Source organism: Chiloscyllium punctatum, chromosome 48, assembly GCF_047496795.1.
Source record: "Chiloscyllium punctatum isolate Juve2018m chromosome 48, sChiPun1.3, whole genome shotgun sequence".
NCBI classification, from domain to species: Eukaryota; Metazoa; Chordata; class Chondrichthyes; order Orectolobiformes; family Hemiscylliidae; genus Chiloscyllium; species Chiloscyllium punctatum.
The window spans coordinates 46,428,380-46,456,160 of NC_092786.1; the positions used below are offsets into that span (position 1 = coordinate 46,428,380).

Here is a 27,781-nt window from a genome sequence, read left to right on the forward strand (position 1 = left end):
ACATCAATGCATGTCGGGTGAAGTGACCGAGACCTGGCCAAGGTAAAAAAAAGACTTTGAGATGTTACATAGAATCCTTAGTGCAGAAGCAGGCCATTCAGCCCATCAATTCCATATCAACCCTTCAAAGGTCACCCTCCCCCTACCCTATCACGCTGCACTTCCCATGGCTAATCCACCTAACTTGTACATCTTTTGATTGTGGGAGGAAACCAGAGCACCCTCCATAGAGAGAATATGCAAACTGCACACAGATAGTCATCCAAGGCTAGAATCAACGCTAAGTCCTTGGCACTGCTGCCCTTTCACATAAGGTAGAGGTACTACTGGGATTTGAATCCAGCATTTCCTGTTTACAAAGCAGGCACTTTAACCACCTGTACCACGACACCATTTCAGAAGGAGTACCAGAGTTTAGGGCCCATCCTGCTGGTGGAACAGCTCCCAATGGGGGAATGATCAAAATCAGCATTGCTCAAATGGTCAGGATTGACAAATTTGGAAACGAGGATTGGAATTTTAAAATGGAGCTCCTGGGTTTGGATCAGGAGCTAATGGAGAACAGGATAGTTGATACAATTCCACAAAGGTTGCACTATATGGCTTCAACTTAGCAAGCAGATTCCAGTTGGAGGACTGTTGTTCACAGCACAAAAATAGATGTATATCCTTTGCAATGAACGTAAGACTAAAACAACCAATCCAAATGATAAGCTGTTTCAAAAGATTAGCTAAGCAAAAGCTCTCCAGGAAAGAAGGAAGATAGTTAAAAAGAGGTTTAACTGAGAGTTGTACCATATTAAACTATGCAGATAAAACCCAGTCCACAATTACTGATGTCAGGGAATGTGAAGGAAAATAGGACCAGAGGACATTAAATAATAGAAAGTACGTTTCCAATGGGATTTGTGGAGAACCTCTTTTTCAAACATTTGCAATAATCTGCTAGGCAGGGTGTTGAGAGTTAAAACCATAGTGATTTTCAAACACAGCCACAGGTTAAAGGGGGAACGTGATGGTAATAAAAGACTGAGCTTCAAAGACTCAAATAGACCTTTCTCGTCTCGTTTTTTCTCATGTTCTGAAATCCTCACCCAATATTTACGCACATTCATTTCTCGTCAGTGAGGCTGACCAGCACTTGATCGTATTTACAGACAGAAATAGGTCCTGCTTTCTCTCCCTCCTGAGCACTGCTAAACAATTAATGAGTGTGTCTCAATTCCGAATGCATTGATTTTCAGCCATTGTCCAATTGCACTGCAGAAAGATTGAAGCATTCGCGGAGATCACAAAGGAATCAATCCTTTCAGGGTAACGGACTAACATCACTGTGCCCTCAGTAACAAAAAACTGCTAGCAGTTTTAAGAAATTTAGTTTATTCATTCACAGATGACGGCATCACTGGACGGGCCAGCATTCATTGCTTATCTCTAACTACCCAGAGGGTAGTTAAGATTCAACCACATTGTTGTGGGTCTGGAGTAAGGTGTCAGCCGGAGCGGGTCGGGATGGCACATTCCCAAACCTAACGGACATTAGGAAACCAGCTGTTTTTTTTCTCCCAACAACTGACAATGGATTCATGGTCACCATTAGACACTTATATTCCAGAGTTCTATCAAATTCAAATTCCACTTTGTGCCACAGTGAGATTCGAGCCTGGGTCTCTGGACTAATAGTCAAGAATGTGGTGCTGGAAAAGCACAGCAGGTCAGGCAGCTTCAGAGAAGCAGGAAAATCAACATTTTGGGCAAAATTCCTTCAGGATTGAGGCTGGGAGCCTCAGGGGTAGAGAAATAAGTGGGGGGGGGGGGGGGGTGGAGGTGGGGCTGGGGAGAAGGTAGCTGAGAGTGCAATAGGAGGATGGAGGTGGGGGTAAAGGTGATAGGTCGGAGAGGAGGGTGGAGCGGATAGGTGGGAAAGGAGATTGGCAGATGGGACAGGTCATGAGGATGGTGCTGAGCTGGCAGGTTGGAACTGGGGTAAGGTGGAGAGAGGGGAATGGGGAAAATACTGAAGTCCACATTGATGCCCTGGGTTTGGAGGATCCCGAGGTGGAAGATAAGGCGTTCTTCCTCCAGGCATCAGGTGGTAAGGGAGTGGCGATGGAGGAGGCGCAGGACCTGCATGTCCCCGGCAGAACGGGAGGGGGAGTTGAAGTGTTCGGCCAAGGGGCAGTGGGGTTGATTGGTGCGGGCGACCCAGAGATGTTCTCTGAAGTGCTTTGCGAGTAGGCGTCCTGTCTCCCCAGTGTAGAGAAGCATCGGGAGCAACGGATACAATAAGTGACGTGTGGAAGTACAGATGAAACTTTGATGGATGTGGAAGGCTCCTTTGGGGCCTTGGATGGAGGTGAGGGAAGAGGTGTGAGTGCAGATCTTGCAACTCCTGCGGTGGCAGGGAAAGGTGCAGGGAGGGGAGGGTGGTTTGTTGGGGGGCATGGACCTGACAAGGGAGTCACAGAGGGAACAGTCTTTAGGGAAAACGGATGGGGCGGGAAGGGAAATATATCCATGTTGGTGGGGTCTGTTTGTAGGTGGCAGAAATGGCGGAGGATGATGCAATGTATACGGAGGTTGGTGGGATGGAAGGTGAGGAATGGGGGATTCTGTCCTTGTTGTGGTTGGAGGGGTGCGGTTCGAGGGCGGATCAGGAGGACCAGTTCCAGCACAGAACCCATCGGGTTCTTTAAAGTCTGCAATTTACCTCCCATGTGGTTGATGATGCCCTCCAGCGCATCTCATCCATGTTCCGCACCTCCACCCTTCTAACACCACCCCTCCAACTGCCACACTCTTGACTCTAACCTCCAGCATCTGCAGTACTCACTTTCACCTCTTTGACTTAATAGTCCCGCAATAATATATTAGACCATCACCTCCCTGATAATCTTTGAAGAAATCGATGATAAACGACAAAGGTAAGAAAAGATATTTGGAAAACCTTTCCAATCACTGTCCAATTTTGCGACATTGTAATGAATTAAAATTTTGGCAAGAAATCAATACTGTATTAGGAAGGAATAAATTTTAATCTTGTCAGCTTCATATATTTTCAAATCAACCTGTTACAGAAATGTTAAAACACATCTCTGGAGCAGGTGGAACTTACCCAGCATCCTAGCTCAAAGTTAGGAACACTACCATTTTGTCACACTAGACATAGAGTCATAGAGATGTACAGCATGGAAACAGACCATTTGGTCCAACTTGTCCATGCCAACCAGATATACTAAACTCATCTAGTTGCATTTGCCAACACTTGGTCCATATCCCTCCAAACCCTTCCTATTGATATACCCATCCAGATGCCTTTTAAATGTTGTAATTGTACCAGCCTTCACCACTTCCTTTGGCAGCTCATTCCATACAAACACCACCCTCTGTGTGAAAAAGTTGCCCCTTAGGTCCCTTTTATTTCTTTCCCCTCTCACCCTAACCCTATGCCCTCTTGTTCTGAACTTTCCCTCCCCAAGGAAAAGACTTTGTCTATCTACCCTATCCATGCCCCTCATGATTTTGTAAACCTCTATAATGTTACCCTCAGTTGCCGTCATTCCAGGGAAAACAGCCGCAGCCTGTTCAACCTCTCCCTATAGCTCAAATCCTCCAGCCCTGGCAACACCCTTGTAAATCTTTTCTGAACCCTTTTAAGTTTCACAACATCCTTCCGATAGGAAGACCAGAATTGCATGCAATATTCCAAAAGTGGCCCAACTAATATCCTGTACAGCTGCAACATGACCTCCCAATTCCTGTACTCAAAACTCTGACCAATAAAGGAAAGCATACCAAACGCCTTCTTCACTATCCTATACGCCTGCAACTCTACTTTCAAGAAACTATGAATCCACATTCCAAGGTCCCTATGTTCAGCAACACTCCCTAGGACCTTACCATTAAATGTATAAGTCCTACTAAGATTTGCGTTCCCAAAATGCAGCACTTCACATTTATCTAAATTAATCTCCACCTGCCACTCCTCAGCCCGTTGGCCCATCTGATCAAGATCCCATTGTACTCTGAGGTAACCTTTATTACTGTCCACTACACCTCAATTTTGGTGTCATCTGCAAACTTACTAACTATACCTCGTATGTTCACATCCAAATCATTTATGTAAATGATGAAAAGCAGTGGACCCAGCACCGATCCTTGTGGCACAATCCACTGGTCACAGGCCTCCAGTCTGAAAAGCAAACCTCCACCACCACGCTCTGTCTTCTACCTTTAAGCCAGTTCTGTATCCAAATGGCTAGTGGTATAGAGTCATAGCGATGTACAGCACAGAAACAGACCCTTCGGTACAACTTGTCCATGCCAACCAGATATCCTAAATTAATCTAGTCCCCTTTGCCAGCAAATGGCCTATATCCCTCTAAACTCTTCCTATTCATATACCCATCCAGATTCTTTAATGTTGCCATTGTTCCTGCCTCCACCAATTCCTCCAGCAGCTCTGTCCATACACACACCACCCTCAGGGAGAAAGTGAGGACTGCAGATGCTGGAGATCAGAGCTGAAAATGTGTTGCTGGAAAAGCACAGCAGGTCAGGCAGCATCCACGGAGCAGGAGAATCGACGTTTTGGGCATGAGCCCTTCTTCAGGAATGAGGAAAGTATGCCAAGCAGGCTAAGATAAAGGTAGGGAGGAGGCGTTTTTACAGGGGGCAGGGTGGGAGGAGGTGTAGTCTAGGTAACTGTGAGAGTCGCTCGGTTTATAGTAAATGTCCGTGTTGATTCGGTCGCTCGAGACAGAAATGGAGAGGTCGAGAAAGGGGAGGGAGGAGTCTGAGACAGTCCAGGTAAATTTGAGGTCGGGGTGGAAGGTGTTGGTAAAGTGGATGAACTGTTCAACCTCCTCGTGGGAGCACAAGGTAGCGCCGATAGTCATCGATGTAGCGGAGGAAAAGGTGGGGGGTGGTGCCAGTGTAGCTGCAGAAGATGGACTGTTCCACATATCCTACGAAGAGGCAGGCATAGCTGGGGCCCATGCGGGTGCCCATGGCAACTCCTTTGGTTTGGAGGAAGTGGGAGGATTGGAAAGAGAAGTTGTTCAGAGTGAGGACCAGTTCAGTCAATCGAAGGAGGGTGTCAGTGGAAGGGTACTGGTTGGTATGGCAGGGAAGGAAGAAGTGGAAGGCTTTGAGTCCTTCGTGATGGGGGATGGAGGTGTACAGGGACTGGATGTCCATGGTGAAGATAAGGCGTTGGGGACCGGGCAAGCGAAAATCATGGAGGAGGTGGAGGGCGTGGGTGGTGTCCCGAATGTAGGTGGGGAGTTCTTGGACTAAGGGGGACAGGACCGTGTCGAGGTATGCAGAGATGAGTTCGGTGGGGCAGGAGCAGGCTGAGACAATGGGTTGGCCAGGGCATTCAGGTTTGTGGATTTTGGGCAGGAGGTAGAAATGGGCGGTGTGGGGTTGTGGGACTATGAGGTTGGAGGCGGTGGATGGGAGATCCCCTGAGGTGATGAGGTTCTGGATGGTCTGGGTGATGATGGTTTGGTGGTGGGAGGTGGGGTCATGGTCAAGGGGGCAGTAGGAGGAGGTGTCCGCGAGCTGGCATTTAGCCTCAGCGGTGTAAAGGTCAGTGCACTAAACTACTACCACGCCTCCCTTGTCTGCCGGTTTGGTAGTGAGGTTGGGGTTGGAACAGAGGGAGGGCTGCACGTTCTGAGGGTGAGAGGTTGGAGTGGGTGAGAGGGGTGGAGAGGTTGAGGTGGTTAATGTCGCAGCGGCAGTTGGCTATGAAGAGATCGAGGGCAGGTAAGAGGCCAGCACGGGGTGTCCAGGTGGATGGGGTGTGTTGGAAGCAGGAGAAGGGTCATCAGAGGGTGGGCGAGAATCCTGGTTGAAGAAGTAGGCACGGAGGCGAAGGTGGCGGAAGAATTGTTCGATGTCTCGCCGCATGTTGAACTCGTTAATCCGAGAGCATAGGGGAATGAAGGTGAGGCCTCTGCCGAGGACTGATCTTTCATCCTCAGAGAGGGGTAGTTCTGGAGGGATGGTCATCCCATATTCCCAATTCCTTTATCTCCGCCGCATCTGCTCCCAGGAGGACCAGTTCCAATACCATACAACCCAGATGGCCTCCTTTTTCAAAGACCGCAATTTCCCCCCAGATGTGATCAACGATGCTCTCCACCGCATCTCTTCCACTTCCCGCTCCTCCACCCTTGAGCCCCACCCCTCCAATTGCCACCAGGACAGAACCCCACTGGTTCTCACCTACCACACCACGAACCTCCATATACATCGTATCATTTCCACCACCTCCAAACAGACCCTACCACCAGGGATATATTTCCCTCCCCTCCCCTATCAGCATTCCGAAAAGACCACTCCCTCCGTGACTCCCTCGTCAGGTCCACACCCCCCACCAACCCAACCTCCAATCCTGGCACCTTCACCTGCAACCGCAAGAAATGCAAACCTTGCGCCACACCTCCCCCCTTACTTCCCTCCAAGGCCCCAAGGGATCCTTCCATATCCACCACAAATTAACCTGCACCTCCACACACATCATTTACTGCATCTGCTGCACCCAATGTGGCCTCCTCTATATTGGGGAGACAGGCCGCCTACTTGCGGAACGTTTCAGAGAACACCTCTGGGACACCTGCACCAACCAACCCAACCACCCCGTGGCTCAACACTTCAACCCCCCCCTCCCACTCCACCAAGGACATGCAGGTCCTTGGACTCCTCCATCGCCAGACCATAGCAACACAACGGTTGGAGGAAGAGCGCCTCATCTTCCGCCGAGGAACCCTCCAACCATAAGGGATGAACTCAGATTTCTCCAGTTTCATTTCCCCTCCCCCCACCTTGTCTCAGCCCCAACCCTTGAACTCAGCACCACCTTCCTAACCTGCAATCTTCTTCCTGACCTCTCCGCCCACACCTCCAATCCGACCTATCACCCTCACCTTAACCTCCTTCCACCTATTGCATTTCCAACACCCCTCCCCCAAGTCCCTCCTCGCTACCTTTTATCTTAGCCTGCTGGACACACTTTCCTCATTCCTGAAGAAGGGCTCATGCCCGAAACGTTGATTCTCCTGCTCCTTGGATGCTGCCTGACCTGCTGCACTTTTCCAGTAACACATTTTCAGCACACACCACCCTCAGCCTGTAAGGTTGTCCCTTAAGTCCTTTTAAATTTCTCCCCTCACGCTAAACCTATGCCCTCTAGTTCTGGACTCCCCAACCCAGGGAAAAGACTTTGTCTATTTACCCTATCCTGATTTTATATTCTTTAATATACTGTCAGTTTACAGCTTTACACTTTTATATACATCTCAATTATTACACTTTCAGTTTTAGAACAACATTATACACATACCATAATATTATATACATGCCATAGTTATTTGTCTCCATCTGTTACTGGATATGATTACACATTCCATAATTATCAATCTCCATCAATTGTGAGCAGTCTATTGTGAAGGTCCTGTTTCCTATCTTAGATTTGGTTGTGACTTGTACATTAAACTTTATTAATTTGTGAGTTTCACAAAAGCAACTTTGCCCTGCTGCATGGTGCTCTGATATTAATAACATGACCAACATTAACTCTATTAAACAAGTGGAGCTAAGTGAGAAAGGTTTATCCTGTTCGCTGTATTAACCCCCACTGCTATCCTTTCTGTCAACCTCAAGGGAACAGCAACTCAAATCAGGAAATCACGGAAACGCCCTGAATACCTCAAGGCATTTTGACTGAGAGCTACTTGAGTTTCATTTGAACTTCAACCCTTGACTGAGTCGTTTCAGGTGCTTTAACACAGGGAATGCTCCATCCGAAAGAGCAGCTGCCGCCCTGTCTCTCCCGGGTGGGCTTCACAGCCACTTCAAAGAGATAAGGAGGGGGCACAGGGGAAGGGTGGGAGACAGAATGGGGCTAGAAGTCAAATAGGTCCTTTTCATCTTATCCATTTGCGGAGAGAGTCCCTTGAAAGCACGGTCACCATGGCAACAAGGTCAGAAACTTTTTTTTTGTTGTGTTTGTTTCAGATCCCAGCCGCTCACATGGCACACAACCTGAATCCACACTGTGCAGTGAAGTCCTGTTACCAGCTCGGCTCCTGTTTGAGAACTGTCCCCGGCCAACACTGTCTGGCTGGAATACATTCCTATTCCAAGCCTCGCTTCACATCATCATGCAGATTCGACTTTCTGGTTTTGTAGTGGGTTTGTTTCCTTGCTCAGGGTTTGCTTGGGCACTGTCCCGGAATTGCTGAGACTGCACCTTCAGGAGAGAAAAACAGAGAGAGGGAAAATTAATGGAAGGCTCATTAGTGTCTAGCACAAATAAAATAACAGCAGGATCCGGCATTTTGGACGCTAAAGGTTGGGGGTGGGGTGCGAGAGAACCACAAAACGTTACACAATCCTTAACTCTAAGATGTAACAGAATAGTGGCTTAACAGAAAACCAGGTACAGATTACAAGGTCAAATCTCTGCATGGCTTTCGACTCCCTGTTAACACTCTGCTTGTGTCTGATATGTTACAAACACACTCCCTCCAGTTCTCAGAGATGTGATATAACTAAAATAAGAAACAGACCCTGCAAGAGAGCAAAGCAACTAACTTTGACAGGATAGTGAAGCCACCCTCCTCTCATGGTGTGGAGACTTTATTTTTTAAATGTATTTGTTTTGTATTATTTCAGCAGCATTTGAAGAAATAATCTGGCACTACTGAAGATAGAAATAATCAATCAATTATACAGTATATATATATATAATTACCATACTATTGAAAACTGTCCCCCAAAGTTCAAATATATTTAATGGCAACCCTTCAAGCTGACAAAATCCCTATACCATTTCTTTCTAATGTACCGCCAGTACATAAACATATTCCCCTCATTTAACCACATCGTCACTTACAATGGTTTGGAGCCAACTCCCTGTACCTACTGGGTTCACTCCCGTCTTTTTTGCATTCATGTTGTGCTAAAATCTAACAACATGCCAACTGAACACCAATCCGTACGTACAGTTGCAATCTCTCTCTGTCACTGATCTATATCGCCTCACTCTCCCTTGCCAAGCCCAACACTCTCTCTCTCTCTCACTCTCACTGACCCCTGAAGCCTCTCCCTTGCTCAGCCCCACAATCACTATCTCGCCCTCTCTCTGACTCCAGCAGTCTCTGTTTCCCTCTCTTGCTGACACCCACAGTCTCTATATCTCTCTCATTCACTCCCACAATCTTTCTCTTCCATCCTTGCTGACCCCTCTGACTTTCATTCCCTCGCTAGCCTCAGTAGTCTCTCTTCCTGAATATACTCAAGGTTTGGTGAGATGGATTTTAGTGGGCAAAGGAGTCAGTTATGAGGACAGGCAGGGAATTGGAGCTGAGTGCAATCGTGATCTTATCGAGCGATGAAGCCGACTTGATAAGCCGAAACGAGCTTCCTCCTGCTCCTTTTATGATCTTGCGTGAGGAGATTTGGGGCATTGGCACTATGCAAAGGCAAGTTATTGCTGCTATCATTACAAAGAATTGCAGCGTAGGTCATTTATCCCAACAGATCGAAGATTCATAATCTGCATGAAATTCCATTCACTTTATTTTATCCCAGCCCATCAGTACCTCCTATATTTTCTGCTCTCATGGACTTATCTATGTCTTTTTTAACTGTACCAATGCCATTTTGCTGCAACTGCTGCATGTAACAGTGGGTTTCGCGCTCTCAATGTTCCTGAATATAGATATCTCAACCGTAGTTACTTATTGAACTTATTTTATTGTTTTAAATGTCCCCGCGTGGAAACATTTTTTCTACATTTACCAAAACAAAAATCCTTGATAATTTTGAGGACCTCAGTTCTCAGCCTTCTCTCTTTTTTAAGAGAAAAAGTAGTGCTGAATTTGTATAGACATCATTATCTGATCACCCATACAAGTATATTACAAACTCAGCTTCCCATGTGGAAATGACACTTCTGATACCGTACAATCGTTGTACAAAAACAAAACTCTAAGTAGTTAAACCACACCTGGACAATAAGTCCAGTCTGCAATGCCATTTAATGATATTTAAAGTCTGCAGAATGCAAAATGGGATAGAGGATTCCAGCTGACTAAACAACATTTATTCAACAATTCATGGTCTTTTGCCTGAAACTTTTGTTCCTGAAAACATTTTCATTCAAACCAGTTGCAGATGTGTTAAACAGGAGATTATTTATGCGTTCACCAAAAAAAAGGCTTTAGGGCCATTGACCAGGGAGGTACTGAAGGGTGATATCACTGGCAGTTAGCAGATGTGCTCCAATCTCACTCAGTCCTAACACCCTTCATCTCTAATCATGCTATTTCAAAGTCTGCTGTCCTTATACAACCTGCTGTGGACAGAGAACAAAAACAAACGCATCATGAAAGGAAACCTTTTTTTTGTTACATGATGTTGCACTTTTCTGCTTTTGTCTTGTCCTGGGATGTGAAAATCAAAGGGTGGACTGAACACAGCCTGTAGTTAGGAGGCAGGCCAGTAAATGACAGCAGATGCTGGTACAAACTCCCCTCAAACAGCAAAGGGGATCTAATCTGGTAAACCACCTCACAAATAAATACAGAGACCAATAGTATAATGACTGAAGTGGTCATGCCATTCCATACTGATTAGATGTGGCTTTGTAAAGATGGATGCATAAAAATGAAAAACGAAGCCATAATCCATTCTGCAAATATTCATACTGCAGTAGATATTCTCATCTTGCATCAGTCACTGATGCTATTAGTAAGGAATTTGAAAGTTTAATTCATGCCCAATGTGCTTAGTATGGCCAATATGGCCAGCCAGCACACAGTTCACTGCTCATAAAGGATTATTCGATGCCCTCGGAATGCCACTTTATTAAAGGGGCTTCACTTGGAGCACCTGAGCAGATTCCAGAGGCTTCGTGCCTTTATGGAAGGAGCAAGAGAAAATCAGATGAAAAGGAAAATGCATCCAAAGTGGCTCTGTTATGTTTGCCCTTTCCTTCTTACTCTTCTCAAAGGGCCAATGGGCAAACAAATGAACAAACACAGAGAATACTGGAGAAACTCAGCAGATCTGGAGAGAGAAACAGAATTAATGCTTCGAGTCTGGTATGACTTCTTCAGAACTGAAAGGTGTTGACATTACTGTTGCTGATGGATGGATTTTGGAAAAGTTCACTATTTGATCGAACATAATTAAGTCGCAATGATTTCTTCAGGATACAGGTGATTTTCTTTTTAATCACTTGTGGGATCTGGGCGTTGCTGGCTGAGCCAACATTTATTGTCTATACCTAATCGCCCTGGAAAAGGTGATGGTGAGCTGACTTCTTGGAATTGCTGCAGTCCATGAGCTGTAGGTAAAGCTACCATACCTTTAGTGAGGGAGTTCCAGGATTTTGACCCAGTGACAGTGAAGAATCAATGACACATTTCCACCTCGGGATGATGAGTGGCTTGGCGGGGAACTTCCAGGTGGTGGTGTTCACATTACCTGCTGCTGATCTCCTTCTAGATGGAAATGGTCGTGGGTTTGGAAGGCGCTGTCTAAGGATCTTTGATGAATTCCTGCTGCTACTGAGCACCGGTGGTGGAGGGAGTGGATATTTGTGGATGTGGTTGGAATGAAGTGGGCTGATTTATCCTGGATGGTGTCAAACTTTTTGACTGTTGTTGGAGCTGCACCCAACCAGACAAGTGAGGAGTATTCCATCGCACTCCTGACTTGTGCCTTGTAGATGGTAGACAGGCTTTAGAAAATCAGGATTCCCAGCCTCTGATCGACTCTTGTAGCCACTGTATTTATATGGCTACCCTGATTCAGTCTCTGGTCAATGGTAATTCCCAGAATGTTAATAATGGGGAACTCACTGATGGTAATGCGACTGCATGTCAAAGGGTGATGGTTACTGTCTTATATTGGACATAGTTATTGCCTACCATTACTGTGGTGCAAATGTTCCTTGCCACTTTACAGGAGAAAGTGAGGACTGCAAATGCTGGAGATCAGAGCTGAAAATGTGTTGCTGGAAAAGCACAGCAGGTCAGGCAGCATCCAAGGAACAGGAGAACCGACGTTTCGGGCATCAACCCTTCTTCAGGATGCCCGAAACGTCGGTTCTCCTGTTCCTTGGATGCTGCCTGACCTGCTGCGCTTTTCCAGCAACACATTTTCAGCTCTTGCCACTTTACAGCCCAGGCTTGGAGATTGTCCAAGCCCATTTGGACATGGACCTCTTCAGTATTCAATATATCCCCTCCCCCACCCTTCCCAATCCAGATGACTTGGGTGAAGAGTTGTCACCTTCAGCAACTGCTGCTGTAGCTGCTGCATTACATCAGAGTTCTGTTTAAGGAGTTGCTTTTGCTCTTTCAGCTCCTTGTACAGCTTGTCTATCTCTGTCTGAAGTCTGGCTTCTCGTTCCTGTGAAAAATAACACACATTAATGATGAGCAAATTCTGACTGTACAATGTGTTGTCAATTCAGCAATTAAATTTCTCAAAAATAAACTTTATATCTAAGCTACTACCTGGAAAGACAGCCCACTGCAATCTGCGAAGTAATTAGTCAAAGTGCTAGACAAATACATTGTCTCCATACTAGATGTGGAGGTTCATTCATCTTCATTCCTTTCAATCTTATCTCCATTTTCTCCCACCTAACCTGGTTGGGGTACATCTTGATGGGTTGCCAATACCTTCCAGATATCTCTCTCAAGCAACCAGGCCTCATGCACAAGTTGAGGTGGTCACCTGGCTAGTCCAACTGAGAAAACAGTTTACACAAGCAATTACCAATGGATTACTGCAATGTGCAATCCAAGCCTGGCAAGGTCAGCTGTTGTGTCCTATACTTATGCCGTGTCTCTTGGAAAGAAACTACTTAGATCAGTTAATTTAGTTTTCAGAATTTTCTGTCTGTCAAGTTCCATACTATAGAGTCATAGAGATGTACTGCACGGAAACAAACCCTTCAGTCCAACTTGTCACTGCCGGCCAGATATCCCAACCCAATCTAGTCCCAATTGCCAGCACCCGGCCCATATCCCTCCAAACCCCTTCTATTCATATACTCATCCAGATGCCTTTTAAATTTTGCAATTGTACCAGCCTCCACCACTTCCTCTGGCAGCTGATTCCATACATGTACCACCCTCTGCGTGAAAATGTTGCCCCTTAGGTCTCTTTTATATTTTTCCCCTCTCACCCTAAACCTATACCCTCTAGTTCTGGACTCCCCCACTCCAGGGAAAAGACTTTGTCTATTTATCCTATCCATGTCCCTTCTGATTTTGTAAACCTCTATAAAGTCTCTCCTCAGCCTCCGATGCTCCAGGGAAATCAGCCCGAGCCTATTCAACCTCTCCTTATAGCTCAAATCTTCCAACCCTGGCAACATCCTTGTAAATATTTTCTGAACCCTTTCAAGTTTCACAACATCCTTCCTATAGGAGGGAGACCAGAATTGCACGCAATATTTCAACAGTGGCCTAACCAATGTCCTGTACAGCCGCAACATGACCTCCCAACTCCTGTACTCAATACTCTGACCAATAAAGGAAACCAAATGCCTTCTTCACTATCCTATCTACCTGCGACTCCACTTTCAAGGAGCTATGAACCTGCACTCCAAGGTTCAGCAACACTCCCGAGGACCTTACCGTTAAGTGTATAAGTTCTGCTAAGATTTGCTTTCCCAAAATGCAGCACCTCACATTTATCTAAATTAAACTCCATCTGCCACTTCTCAGCCCATTGGTCCATCTGATCAAGATTCCATTGTAATCTGAGATAACTTTATTCGCTGTCCACTATACCTCCAATTTTGGTGTCATCTGCAAACTTACTATCTATGCCTCTTATGCTCACATCCAAATCATTTATATAAATGATGAAAAGTAGTGTACTACATTGGGCAATTTGGAGGTCTGTTAAGTGACATCTTAAAGGGTGAACAGACAGGTTGATACTGATATGGTTAAATCACAGAAATAATTATATGTGGCTTCGAAGGCTGTCCCTTGCATTGGGCTGGTACCCCACAGGGGTGCCAGTTGTGGAACTGAGTTTGATATTCACAGTGAGCTCATCACAGTATAGCATTAACAATACATTGGGCGTTGGTGTGTGATGTCAGCTGTAAGTTCAACACAACTTGCTGAGTTCTGAAACAAGAGTGAGTTGAACTCCTCACACACAGCAAGGCAAGGAGGGTTAACTGCACACCGTCTAGATTAGGATCTAAGAAACTGTCGATGAGAGGACTTTAATGGGCAAAGGTTCTTTCCAAAAACCTAACGGTTTAGACTGCTTGCTTTGTGTTGCTGCATTCTCCAGTGACGAATAAAAGCAAGACATTGAAAGAGTCCCTTTCATTGTTGCTATATTATTCAAGGCTTTGTTTAGAGCTTTCTTTTCCCTAACTCCTGTCTCTTTTTCTCCCTCTGCTCCTTTCTGTAATAGAATACCAGGCAGCTGTAAATGGGAGCTGTCGGTGGAATTGTTCTCTCCATTTCTCTGGATCATTTTAACTCCTTTTGGTCTTTCTACAGCAGTGCTCAAGAGTGTCATCAGAATACAGCCAATCAGCAATGATAGCTGTGTTCATTGACCCTTATCCAGAGCTCAGTGACCCTCACATCAGGCTCTGAATCAAAGACTTCTGCAGCCCCCTGTGAATCCTCCCTCTCCCCTCACTAATGATCTCACTTGTGCAAAAGGTTTTGTTTTCCATTCCTAAAAGCATTTATTTTAAACTCTACTCTGCTTGCTATCATTAATTTGAAATGTTTTCACTAATTATTAATACACATTTAGATCTGGCTGTAAATATTTATGTGATGTTAATTTGGTGAGAAAATTTTAATCTCCAATTTTCTTCCAGGTTTCTTGGTGCTTGTTAAGATCTCATTAGCTAGCAGCTGGAGCATCCCGGCGTAGTTACATGATTTCAGCTTCACTATGCTGCAAAACGTGGAGTCTGACTGCAGCCAAACTGGTGTGAGGTTCTGATTTAGTGAGTGAAAGCATATCTGCAAGGCACATCTCAGTATAATTGCATCCAGCACAAATCCATCTCTTTAAACTTTCATTTTTGCCGGATTGCTTTTAATGTCTTTTATCCGTAGGGGTTGTGGAAGGTGCAGTATGTTCAGGGGCAAGGTTTCTCCGGTGCCTGTAAACAATGGGTTTATGATTTCATTACACACAGCTCACAGAAGAAATCTCCCCCAAGTGCCAGGAAAGAGCTGATAGGACAGTCAGCGCTTAGGGACAGACTGAACCAAGCTCTCTGCATGTTCCTAATTTGAGCACAGCATGAGTTAGGCAATATAATCTGATGCTGCCACCATTCTCAACTTGTAGTGCTGTCAAATCTGATTTCTATCCTCACACCCAAATCAAAGGGCACTTTTAAAGAGAGTGATACCATGGGACAGCTAATGTTGCAATCGTACAGCTTAGAATTGTGCCTGAGATTTTCTAGATGTATGTGTGAAGCTGTCTGTGATAACATGGAGAGTCACTGAGCAGAGACTCCAGGTGTTTCACATTAAGGGGAAAAGTAAATCATTTTTAGTTCAATAACCAGTTAGATGGGGGCATTGGTGAAGCCAGTCAGCAAAGACTCACGGCCACATTCCACTATTCTGTGTTAACACAGAAGAATGTGGTCACGACATGCTCAGCTTGTATACCTAAGCTTTTCCAATAAGAAATTTGGCTGTCTTGTCTCCTCTAGGGGCGGCACGGTGCTCAGTGGTTAACACTGCTGCCTCACAGCACCAGGGACCCAGGTTTGATTCCAGCCTCGGGCAACTGTCTGTGTGGAGTTTGCACATTCTCCCCGTGTCTGCGTGCGTTTCCTTCCGCAGTCCAAAGATGTGCAGGACAGGTGAATTGGCCATTCTAAATTTCCCAAAGTGTTAGGTTCATCAGTCAGAGGGAAATAGGTTATTCTTCAGAGGGTCGGTGTGGACCTTTGGGCCGAAGGGCTTGTTTCCACACTGTAGGTAATCTAATCTAATCTAAAAAAAGGTTCCAGCCCCAGATCTGTTGTTCGCATTGTGTCTGGGTCAGAAGGCTAAGTGTTAAGTCCTGCTTCAAGACTAGAAGGCACACTGCCAATTGCCATTCATGAGAGGTACTGAGAGAGTGCTACACTGTTGGAATTTGGATTAAATGTCAGAGACTAGCCTTTTATCCTAGGTGGATATAAAAGATGTGATGGCATTCAGAATATAGCAGGAGAGCTCAGCTAGTGTCCTGACCAATATTTATCCGTCAACTAGATTAATTAGTCAGTTTTTTATTGCTGTTCTTTGTGATCTTGCTCTGTGCCAACTGGTTACCACATTTCCATTTGCATGAAGCACCCCGTGGTGAAACACGTGAGCATTTTATATAAATTGCCCAGATAAAGGAATTGCTGTTACAGTTATTAAATTTGCTGACGAGACTTGGATAGGTGGGAAAATAAGTTGTGAAGAGGAGATAAGGAAGCTACAAAGAAATTGGATGGGTGAAGTGAATTGAAAAAGATCTGGAAAATCACCTCGTCTGTCCAAGTCCTTCTGCTGCCTCACCTCTTCCGCAACATGACATGTCCCTCCACCCTATCTTTGTGTTATCAGCAAACTTGGCAACAACTTACCCAGTTCCTTCATCTAGATCATTGGTGTATAATGAGAACAGTTGTGGTCCCAATACTCAACTCTGCAAAACTCCACTAGTCACCAGCTACGATTCTGAAAAAGACCCCCTTAGCCCTTGTCCCTAACACCATGGACCCTTACATTATTTAGCAACTTCCCACACAGCACCTTATTAAAGGCACTGCAAAATTTCTCCGAGGCTCCTTAGACAACACCTTCCATGGCTATGATCACTACCATCTAAAAGCACAAAGACAGCAGACACATGAGGACATGACACCTACAAGTTCCCCTCCAAGCCACTCACCATCCTGACTTGGAACTATATCAGTGTTCCTTCACTGTCACTGGGTCAAAACTTTAGAACTTCCTTCCTGACTATGTTTTTGATGCAACTGCACCAACTATAGTTGTTCAAGAAGACAGCTCACTACCACCTTCAACTGCAACGGCAATAAAGGCTGGCCCAGCCAGTGAAACTCAGCCCACGAATGAATGGAAAGTAAAAGGTAAGATCCTAAGGAGACTTGACAGGGCAGACGTGGAAGGGATATTGTCTTCTAGCCCATCTTGTGTGCCCATTTTCCATGCCAGTAGTGGGAATGCAGCCTAATAGTATCCATAGAAACAATTAAAGTCCTTTACTAAAACTCCAGTCACCAAAATGAAGACAAGGCTTTCTCTGCTATGTTGAATGTTGGGCTAGCTCTCCTTACACATTGTCTCGTCCACATGCCCGTGTGATCTCTCATGCTCTTGAATCAAACAACAATTATCTAGAAGCATATACATGTGCTTCACATAACTTGACATCTGCTTTCTGTTTTGGGTTGCTTTCTCTATTATGGATCTTTAATTCACTGTTGTTATTTATAAGTCACTGTCTAATGTTTCTTTAAAAAATTACATTTGAACTATCAGTACGAAAGAATTTCAGGCAAACTAGATGCTCAATTATCTAAGCAAAAATATCTACTTTGCATTAATTGTTCCCATAAGATGTAATCACCAGGCTACGGCTGTTCTTAGTTTATCTAAGTGCCTCGGTCTTGTCAATTTTCAAGGGGAAGTTTCAAATGACCAATCCTTATCTGTGTGTTAATGAGCACTTGCAAATGTACTGAAGCCATGATGTGAAGAAGCCGGGGTTGGACTGGGGTGGACAAAGTTAGAAATCACACAACATCAGGTTATAGTCCAACAGGTTTATTTGGAAGCTCTAGCTTTTGGAGCAGTGCTCCTTCATCAGCTGGTTGTGGAGTATAAAATCATAAGACACAGTATTTATAACAAAAGATTACAGTGTCATACAGTGATAAATTAATAAACCTGAATTGTTAAGTCTTTCATCTTTTAGAATGGGTTGCAGGTTTTGGTTCATTAATATGTAAATCCCAGAACTTCTTTTAAATCACCTTCTCAAGAAAGCTTAAGGTTTTATGACAAAAAGTGAGACCTCAGCTCAGACAATGCATTAAAGGTGTGAGGTCAGAATCTGTATGTATCCCAATCTTCATTCAGACTGGTTCTATTTCCAAAGTGGAATTTACAAAATATTACATTTATTGACTGTCTGCATTGACTGCCTGTAGATTGTGCATTTTTGAGCAAAATAGAATGTATCTGCAAATATAATTCTGCAAATACAAACTCACCCCATGGAATTATATGTGTGTGTGCATGCATATCAAAGGCATCTTGAAACCCATTGTACAAAGGTCCCCAGTTTCTGCCGTGACACAACAGATTTTTTACAGAAACTCAGCACCTATGGACTAGTCGAACCAGGAACATTCCTCGTCACAATGGACATGTCAGCACTCTACACCAACATCACCCACAATAACAGCATTGCTGAAACAGCCTCAGTACTTAATACCAACAACTGCCAATCTGCAAGCACCATCCTACAACTCATCCACTTCATCCATGACCACAACATTTTTATCTCTGACAACTAGTTCTTCATCTAGACATATGGAACAGCCATGGGGACCAAATTTGCACCCCAACATGCCAACATTTTCATGCACAGGTTCATACAAGACTTCTTTTCTGCACAGGACGTCCAACCAACGCTATATACCAGGTACATTGACGACATTTTCTTCCTTTGGACCCATGGTTAGGAGTCACTGAAACAACTATACATGATATCAACAAGTTTCATCTCCCCCATCAGACTTACCATGGACTACTCTCTAGTATCTGTCTCATTGTTGGACACATGCATCTCCATTAAGGATGAGCACCTCAGCACCTTACTCTACCACAAACCACGAATAACCTCACGATGCTACACTTCTCCAGCTTCTACCTGAAACATATTAAAACAGTCATTCCCTACAGACAAGCCCTATACATACACAGGATCTGTTCAGATGAGGAGGAACATGACGGACACCTGAATGTGCTCAAGGATGCCCCCATAAGAACGGGGTACGATGCTCAACTCATCGATCGCCAGTTCTGGCGTGCCACAGTGAGAGACCGTAATGACCTCCGCAGGAGATGGACACGAGCTGCAACCAATAGGGTAAGCTTCATTGTCCAGTACTTCCTGGGAGCGGAGAAACTATGCCATGTTCTTCGCAGCGTGCAACACGTTATTGATGAGTATGACCACCTCGCCTTCCCAACGCCTCCACTTCTCGTCTTTAAACAACCACCAAACCTTAAACAGACCACTGTTTGCAGCAAACTGCCCAGCCCTCAGGACAACATCAACCACAACACCATACAACCCGGACAGGGCAACCACAGCAAGACGTGTCAGAATGTCAACACGGATACCACCATTACACATTATGCGGCAGGTTCTCATGTGACTCAGCCAACATTAACTACCTCATACGCTGCAGGCAATGATACCATGACAAGCAGATACTACGTAAATCAGCAGACAATGGTGTTCCCTCCCAGTTGGGGAACACTTCCGCAGTCAGGGATATTCGGCCTTGGATTGTCGGGTGACCATTCTCCAAGGCAGACTTCGGGACAGGCAACAACGCAAAGTGGCCAAGCACAGGCTGATAGCCAAGTTCAGTACCCACGGGGATGGCATCAACTGGGACCTTGGGTTCATGTCACATTACAGGTGATCACCATTGCACTATATACTCTCTCTCACGCACACACACAAGCACACATACACATACACTCTTATGTACTCACATAATCATGCAGACCGTCTCTCATACACACGCTCTCTCTCATACACACACGCGGCCCCACACTCATGCCCACACACACACACCCTCTCACAGGCTTATACTCCGTCACACCCACACACACACACAAATACTTTACCAAGTTTTCACACACACAGACACATACACTCTCATGTGCACTCACACTCACATGCACAAAGTCACATATACCCATGCACTCTCTCTCTCTCTCTCTCTCTCTCTCTCATGCATACATACGCACAAATAAATCTATGGGGTGAATTTGTATTTGCAGAATTATATTTGCAGATACATTCTATTTTGCTCAAAAAATGCACAATCTGCAGGCAGTCAATGCAGACAGTAATATGCAGACATGTAATATTTCGTAAATTCCACTTTGGAAATATAACCAGTCTGACTCAAGATTGGGACACAGACAGACTCTGACCTCACACCTTTACTGCATTGTTTGAGCCGAGATCTCACCTTTTGTTATAAAACCTTAAGTTTTCTCGAGAAGGTAATTTAAAAGAAGTTCTGGGATTTACATATTAATGAATCAAAACCTGCAACTCAGGTTTGTTCAATATATCACTGTATGACACTATAATTTTTTTGCTATAAATTCTGTGTCCTACGATCTTATAAATCACAACCACCTGATGAAGAAGCAGTGCTCCAAAAGCTAGTGCTTCCAGATAAACCTGTTGGACTATAACCTGGTGTTGTGTGAAATGTAATGAAGACTTGGTATATTCATCCAATTTTATTGACTATTATTCAATGTAATTAATCTCTCAAATTTCATTACTAAATTAGGAGACAGAAAAATGTGTCGAGTAATTTCACCCCTGCTAGGCAGGTTTTAGTCTTCAGGTAGCATGTTACTTTTATTTTTAATAATCACATTAGCATACTGCACGGTGCTGTACCTTAACCAGCACATCTCCATAAATAACTATCAAGAATAACTATCTATTTTGTTGGTTCTTCACCAGAGAGGTTTTATGTTATTAAATAAATTGCACATGTCTAGAATTGAGCTTCCCCACAGCCCCCAAGCTACTTTATTGACAGATCATGAGATTAATTTGGAATAGATTTGAAGACTGAGTAGGCAGGATAGCTGGGAGCATCAAACGGCAACTGCTAGCCTGAAGAGATCGACACGCTGTGAAATATTTTATAGTAAGTTGTAAACTACACTTGGACCTGTGTGCTGAGCATTTGAGGTTCCACAGATGAACCCCAACAACAACACAATAGCTACATTCTTTACTTCCTGCAGCTGAGGCAGAGAGAGTTGATACTGTGTGGACCTGACCAACTCCTCTTCTGATAACATGAATATTTCACAAGCCTGCTTCTTCCAGATGCACCTTGCATTGTTTTGAAAGCTGAAAGACAATTTTAATTTTCCAAATCACTTGAACCCTTCACAGAGGACTCCAGTATTTGCAGCTTTAGGATCAACTGGTGCCTTCCCTTGGTTATCTGCACTCCCCATCTTCATAGTTTGGCGTAAACTAGCCACCAAAAGACATGACCAACTAGTATCCATAGACACAGACAAAGATGGACACCAGTTTGACTGGGACAATACAGCCATTCTGGGACAGGCTAAGCAAAGACACACACGAGAATTCCTAGAGGCCTGACACTCAAACCGGAACTCCATTAACAAACATATCGATTTGGACCCTATTTACCAACCCCTCAGAAAAAGAACCAGAAATGGTATCACCCACCACAACAGACCAAGACAGATAAATAGCAAGTGGGACAGATCACCAGTCTTTCATTGGAGACTCACTGATTATATTACCTAGCATGGTGACAAAAAGTCTGATAATAAATCTACCAGCTCAGCAAGCAAACCTACAACCTGATATGGTGTAAATATTTGCCTAAGCCATCATGTTGTGGATTGATGCCAATGCCCTCACCCACACACACATAGTCTTGGTCTTCACCTTCTGTGCAGGTCTAAGAGAATGTTATTTTGCCAATGGTGTCAGACCTTGAATGGATTATTAAACAAAAGTCTTATCTTCCTGTTATGGAATCCATGTGCCATTTGCAGAAGAGAGTTCTTGTGGTGTGCTGGCAAACACTTTTCCATAACTAATTAGAGCAAAAACACATCGACTCAATTGTTCATTCTGTTGTGGCTTGTGGAATCTTGCTGTACATAAAATGTTTGTCTACAAAACCAACTTTGACGTCTTACACAACCACCTGATGAAGGAGTGATGCTCCGAAAGCTAGTGCTTCCAATTAAACCTGTTGGACTTTCACCTGGTTTTGTGTGATTTTTAACTTTGACTGCACTTTGTAATAAAATCTGTGGCTTGTAGCATGTAAGTGAGCAGTGTTGGAGGGATAGAGATGCTGGAAGTTTGGAAGAAGCAGCATTAGGCCCATGGAGACTGGAGCGAATATCGGCTTGGAGTTGGAGCAGGCTGCACCAGCAAAAGCAGGGTCAGAGGTCCCAGGAAGACTTGAGCATGTGGCTAAGCTGAGGACCTGGGACAAAGGAGAACAAAGTTTGGGTGCTGGGCACATGGTCAGCACTGGACTCCAAACATCTGCCAGAAGCACATACACCTCTTCACATGTAATCCCAACTGGGCAAGAATGGAATCCACATTATTCAGTCTATTTATTGAATGCCAAGTGGAACATTGTGGGAGATGCAATAACTTTGCTCTTGTTGCAGTTTTCCTAATGCACTTTCACACATAAATTTATGTCAAAGTGTGATATTGAGCCATACAAAATGCAAGGCCCAGTCTGAATTGAATGAGTTGGTCTTCACTTTGTCAGCTGTTTGTATATTAATGTATGCCTCAGCATCCTTAGGCACTCTTTGCCTACTAGTAGAACAAGTGCCCCTCAAATAAGAATAGAATCCTCCAGCTATCACAAGGCTGACAATTGATTGGGTCACTAGGGGACTGCCAGCTACAGAAGAACAACAGTTCAGCCATACTCAACACCTTTGAGTAGAACACAAATTGGTTTTGCTCCACTGGTGATGGTCACTGAGTTCAAAGTAAACTGGGGGAGAGAGTTGAACAGCAGTAGTACAGATTTAAAAATCACACAACACCAGGTTATAGTCCAACAGGTTTAATTGGAAGCACACTAGTTTTCGGAGCGATGCTCCTTCATTAGGTGATAGTGGAGGGCTCAATCCTAACACAGAATTTATAGCAAAAAATTACAGTATGATGTAACTGAAATTATACATTGAAAAATTGATTGCCTGTTACAATAGTACAGATTGGTTTCCTTGTATTAAAATCAACCAACTAACTCCCCACAGCAATGTATCTCTTGTCAATGACAGCCGATGCTCATCATAAATTACTTACCTACATTTGAACTTTTATCAAGTGTTACGACACGGGGTAAACCCTCCTGCTTAATTTAAACAGCAACACAGAAAAGATTTATCCTGTGCAGTAATCTGTGAAGATTCAACAGGCCAAGAACTATTTCAACTTTATTTCTTAAAATATAATAGAGAATAATTAACTAACAACAATTTCCAACTCCTTCCTCTCCTATCTTTTACTGTCCCCTTCCTCAATACTAGTCTGATAAAATCCCCGATTAAGATTTATAAAACAAAACTTCTTATCTCAAAACCAGACAGCTTTCAGCTTTCTCTGTATTCCTGTCTTCTTTTCTTATTCTTGGAGATTCTTCTTCACAGGTTACTGATTGATAAAGGTACCTTTAAGAGAACTATTTTTCAGACAATCTTTACATGCGGGTAGCTTGGCAGTTCTCCTCTCAACTTTTCAATTTTCCCCAGTCTTATACCCCCAAAGAATCAGATTGTGTCATTGGCTTTTAAGATTGTCAATATATTAATTCAAACTAGATTGGAACTTGGTATTTTTCGGGGTATACTTTAAACTGATTGGCCTAATTTGAACCTGTTTTGTCATTTCTAGGCAACCAGCTACCTTAGTTACCCCAGTAGCTGGAGCTCATGTTTACATTGTATCTTATTGAGAACACTTGGTGCTGTCACTGCTAGCTTTTAACTCTCTTAAAGGTACAGTACAGCCACATCTTCATAACACAAGACACTATTTTTCTTTAAGAAATAGACTTAAAAATCATGAATGGCTGAGATTGCAAATCCACAGAATGGAATTCACTGATTGCTGAAAATCCCTGTGTGAACCCATGGAACATCACGCCTATAGAGTGTCAGGGAAACTTCAAACAGAATTAAAGAGGGAGCGATGCAAGGTAAAACCTGATTACAGCAAGAAGTCCATCTCCAGTGGATTTTGGAATGAGTCAAAAGATATGTTTGTGTTTTATTCTCTCAGAACAGCACAAGAATAAGGGTTAAACATCCCTGGAGCTTTAGTATCAGTGTATTAGTCAGCTAACGTGCTAGTGTAGACCAGTGTTCTTGAAAGTGCCAGCTTGAGGACAGCCATTGGACATCCCAGCACTGCAAATAAAGAAAACCTATCTCTCCCTCTAAGCGTTGGAAGCCAGTGAAGTCACTATCTAAAAGGAAGCAAGACAAAAGCTTGACAACCAACTTGCAGAGTCCAGGATCACAAAACTAACGGTTTCGCTATGAATATCAGCCTTGTCAATGCCATCCAACTTAACGGTTGCAACATTCTACTTCTTCACAGAACCCAAATTCTAACCCATACATCTTTTTAGCCGGTATCTTTTCACTGCATTCACATTTCCAGTCTGCATGCATGTTGGTGTCACATTTTATTGCATTTTCTCACGTTCAGTAGTGAAAACCACTCCCCCTTTCTTTAACTCAAGAAAGCCTGGTTGATTTGCCTCCTTTTAAAACACAAATACCCGTGGATTGGTAGAAGTTATCCACAAGGGAAGGGATACTTTTTAAATGAACCTTGTTGTGACCAACTGAGACAGAGGTTGAATTAAGAGGGGGAGCCAGTTCATGCCTCCTCACCCACGAGCTGACCATTTTGAGGACATGTTGCCCAGAATCGTAAAACATGGAGGAATTCTGGCCGGAGATGGTTGGAACTCTGCACAGAACCTTTTGTTGCATTCATTCATGGGATGAGGGTGGGCCAGCATTTATTGCCCATCCATAATTGCCTGGAGTGCAGCAAATACATTGCTGTGGGTCTGGAGTCACATAGGCCAGACGAGGTAAGGATGGCAGTTTCCTTTCCTAAAGGACATTACTGAGCTGGGTGGGTTTTTCCAACAATTGACAATGGATTCATAGTCACCATTCGACTCTTAATTCGAGATATTTTAATTGAATTCAAATTCCACCATCTGCTGTGGCGGGATTTGAACCCGGATCCCTAGAACCGCTGTCCCAGTCTGTGCACAGTTCCAATGTTAGTGGCATCAAACACTGGTCCAGAAACAGAAAAATGATGGTCATACCAGTGCAAGTCTTTGCTGTTCCTCCAGGAGGTGCAGACTATTATGGTTTCCCTCCTGTGGCTCTATTTTGCCTTCAATCCGTTTTATTCCCTTCCCCTCTCTGGCCAACTCAGTATCCTATTAAGGAGAAAACAGGAATTATTGCTCAACTGCCCATTCTAAACGCTATGTTTAAATCCCAAATCATTTTGTGACTTAATGTCAGAATTTAAATCCATTATTATCCCTGCACCACTCCATGTAAGAGATAATTGCAAAACTATTTGCAGACGTGTCAGCAGCAATGATGAGAGACATGACTTTGAACGTGCCTGAGTTTAATAAAGCAATGTTTATTTTCCAAACTCTGCCTGGAAAATCTGTACAGTACAATGATCAGAGCACTGCACATAGATGAGGAAATGAGTACCAGCTCATCTGTGGAGTAAAAACCTGTTGGCTGGCACCAGGAATAAATAATAACCAAAGGTGCCTGGCAAAGCTGACACTTTTAACTGGAGTTGCCTGCTTTTTACTTCAGTCCCAGTTCAGGGTACCTTCTGAAGCATTTCAGAGGCATTCCGTCAAAACTGCTAAGCAAAAAGAACACATCCCACCACTGCATTCTCAGTAGAATCAGGGCAGAGCACTAAAAGAAAGGTTCAAAAAGATCTACATTTATGTAGCACCTTTTATCATGTTAAAAATCACATAATGCCAGGTTATAGTCCAACAGGTCTATTTGGAGGTACGAGCTTTCAGAGGTCTGCTCCTTTATCAGGTCCCACAAACACCTGATGAAGGAGCAGCGCTCCGAAAGCTAGCTTTTCCAAATAAACCTGGTGTTGTATGATTTTTAACTTTGTACACTCTAGTCCAACATCGGCATCTCCAAATCATGACTTTTATAACGTGTTTTATATCATGACTGTTACACAGAAAATGTGCTGGCTAATTTGCGCACGTCAATCCCCACAAATACTGCTGATGTTAACCTGTTGTTTGAGGGATAAATGTTACACAGGACATGAAGAACTTTCTTCTATTCTTCTTTGAATCGTGCTACAGGATCTTTTACATCTTTCAGAAACAGCAAACAGACTCTGGGTCTATTGCTTAAACTGATGATGATACCACTGACAGTGCAGCACTCTCTCAGCACTACGTGTGATGAGCTTTTCTCACATTCCGAGAAGTATTGAGAATCCTCATTTACGCTTGCTGACAGTGGTTCAGCCCCTCTGTAGAGAGGCAGCAGTTGAGGCAATTCTCCTCTGCCCTCAGTAGTGTTGCCGACAAGATAATATATCAGTGTTGCCATAGTCAGTGTTGCTGTCAGAGATGTCGCTGCACTGTAAAAGGGCCATGAGCTCTGTTTGGATCCCACGATATAGGGAGCTGGTAAACATTGATTCCATTGCATTGTGCGCTCACTAATGAACTATTCATGCAGCGCAGGTTCTGATCTCAGGCTGGATCAAATGAGGGCAATCACTAGGATTGCAGCTGTCAGGATAATTATGTTTCAAACAGATAGAACAGTGCTATTCACATGACTGTCAGAGGCCTTTTAAAAATAACATCCCTTTAACAAAGGGGACTGAAATACACTTTGCTGAATTAATATTCTATTAAGTCTTCACACATATGCAAATTTCATTCAATTAAATTACTATTAAGCTGTAATTTGATGTAGGACATTAGTAGAGGAGCTCATTTTGTTTGACCTGAAGCTAATTAAACTGGACTGGTATCAACATGAAGAGGCTGGAAATGACCAAACCTTGCTCTTTGAAAGAGGTGACGTGGGCAGAGCAGGACGGTGATAGTACTTGGAACTTTTCACAGCAGACATTTCTGCATTCATCCAGGTAGCTAGGTAAAGAAAAATACTGTTAGAGAGGAGAAGGGGGATTTAATTACAAAGATCAAAACGATGAGGGGTCTTGATATTGCAGATAGGGAGAAACTGCTTTTACTGCCTGGAGGGCCTCATTTACAATAATTGGCAAAAAAATCAGAGATGTTTTGTTTGACACTGAGTTTTTGTCTGGAATGTGCTGCCTGAAAAGGTGAATGAAGCAGATTCAATAATAACAAATCGAAACACATAGGAGACTCCTGATGAAGACTTACGCCCAAAATGTCAACTCTCCTGCTCCTCAGATGCTACCTGACCTGCTGTGCTTTTCCAGCACCACACTTTTCAACACAACATAGAGGTTGTGATTGATCAGAAATTGACTGGACCAGCCACATAAGTACAATAGTTACATGTGTGTGTCTGAGACTAGAATGGGTTACTCACTTCCTCATTCCCCCAAGACTGCAAGGGACATGTCAGGAGTGTGGTGGATTACTCTCCAATTGCCTGGATGACTGCAGCTTCTACAACATTTAAGAAGCTTGACACCATCCAGGACAAGGATGCTCACTTAATTGGCACCACATCCACCACCTTCAATATTCACTTCCTCCACCACCAATGCAAGGTAAAAGCAGTGTATACCATGTACAAGATGCACTGCAGCAACTCAACAA

At 43.9% G+C, this 27,781-nt stretch overlaps 1 protein-coding gene across 1 annotated transcript in view; it reads right to left on the reverse strand.

The window, feature by feature from the left end:
• Positions 1-7,280: 7,280 nt before the first annotated feature.
• Positions 7,281-27,781, reverse strand: part of LOC140468977 (uncharacterized) — a 94,633-nt gene continuing 74,132 nt past the window's right edge. The window contains exons 20-23 of the mRNA XM_072565135.1: positions 27,024-27,115; positions 25,262-25,378; positions 12,313-12,432; positions 7,281-8,260 (exon numbers count right to left, since the gene is read on the reverse strand). Of these exons, the coding sequence (XP_072421236.1) occupies positions 8,162-8,260; positions 12,313-12,432; positions 25,262-25,378; positions 27,024-27,115 (428 nt within the window). The 3' untranslated portion in view covers positions 7,281-8,161. The remainder of the gene's footprint in view (positions 8,261-12,312; positions 12,433-25,261; positions 25,379-27,023; positions 27,116-27,781) is intronic.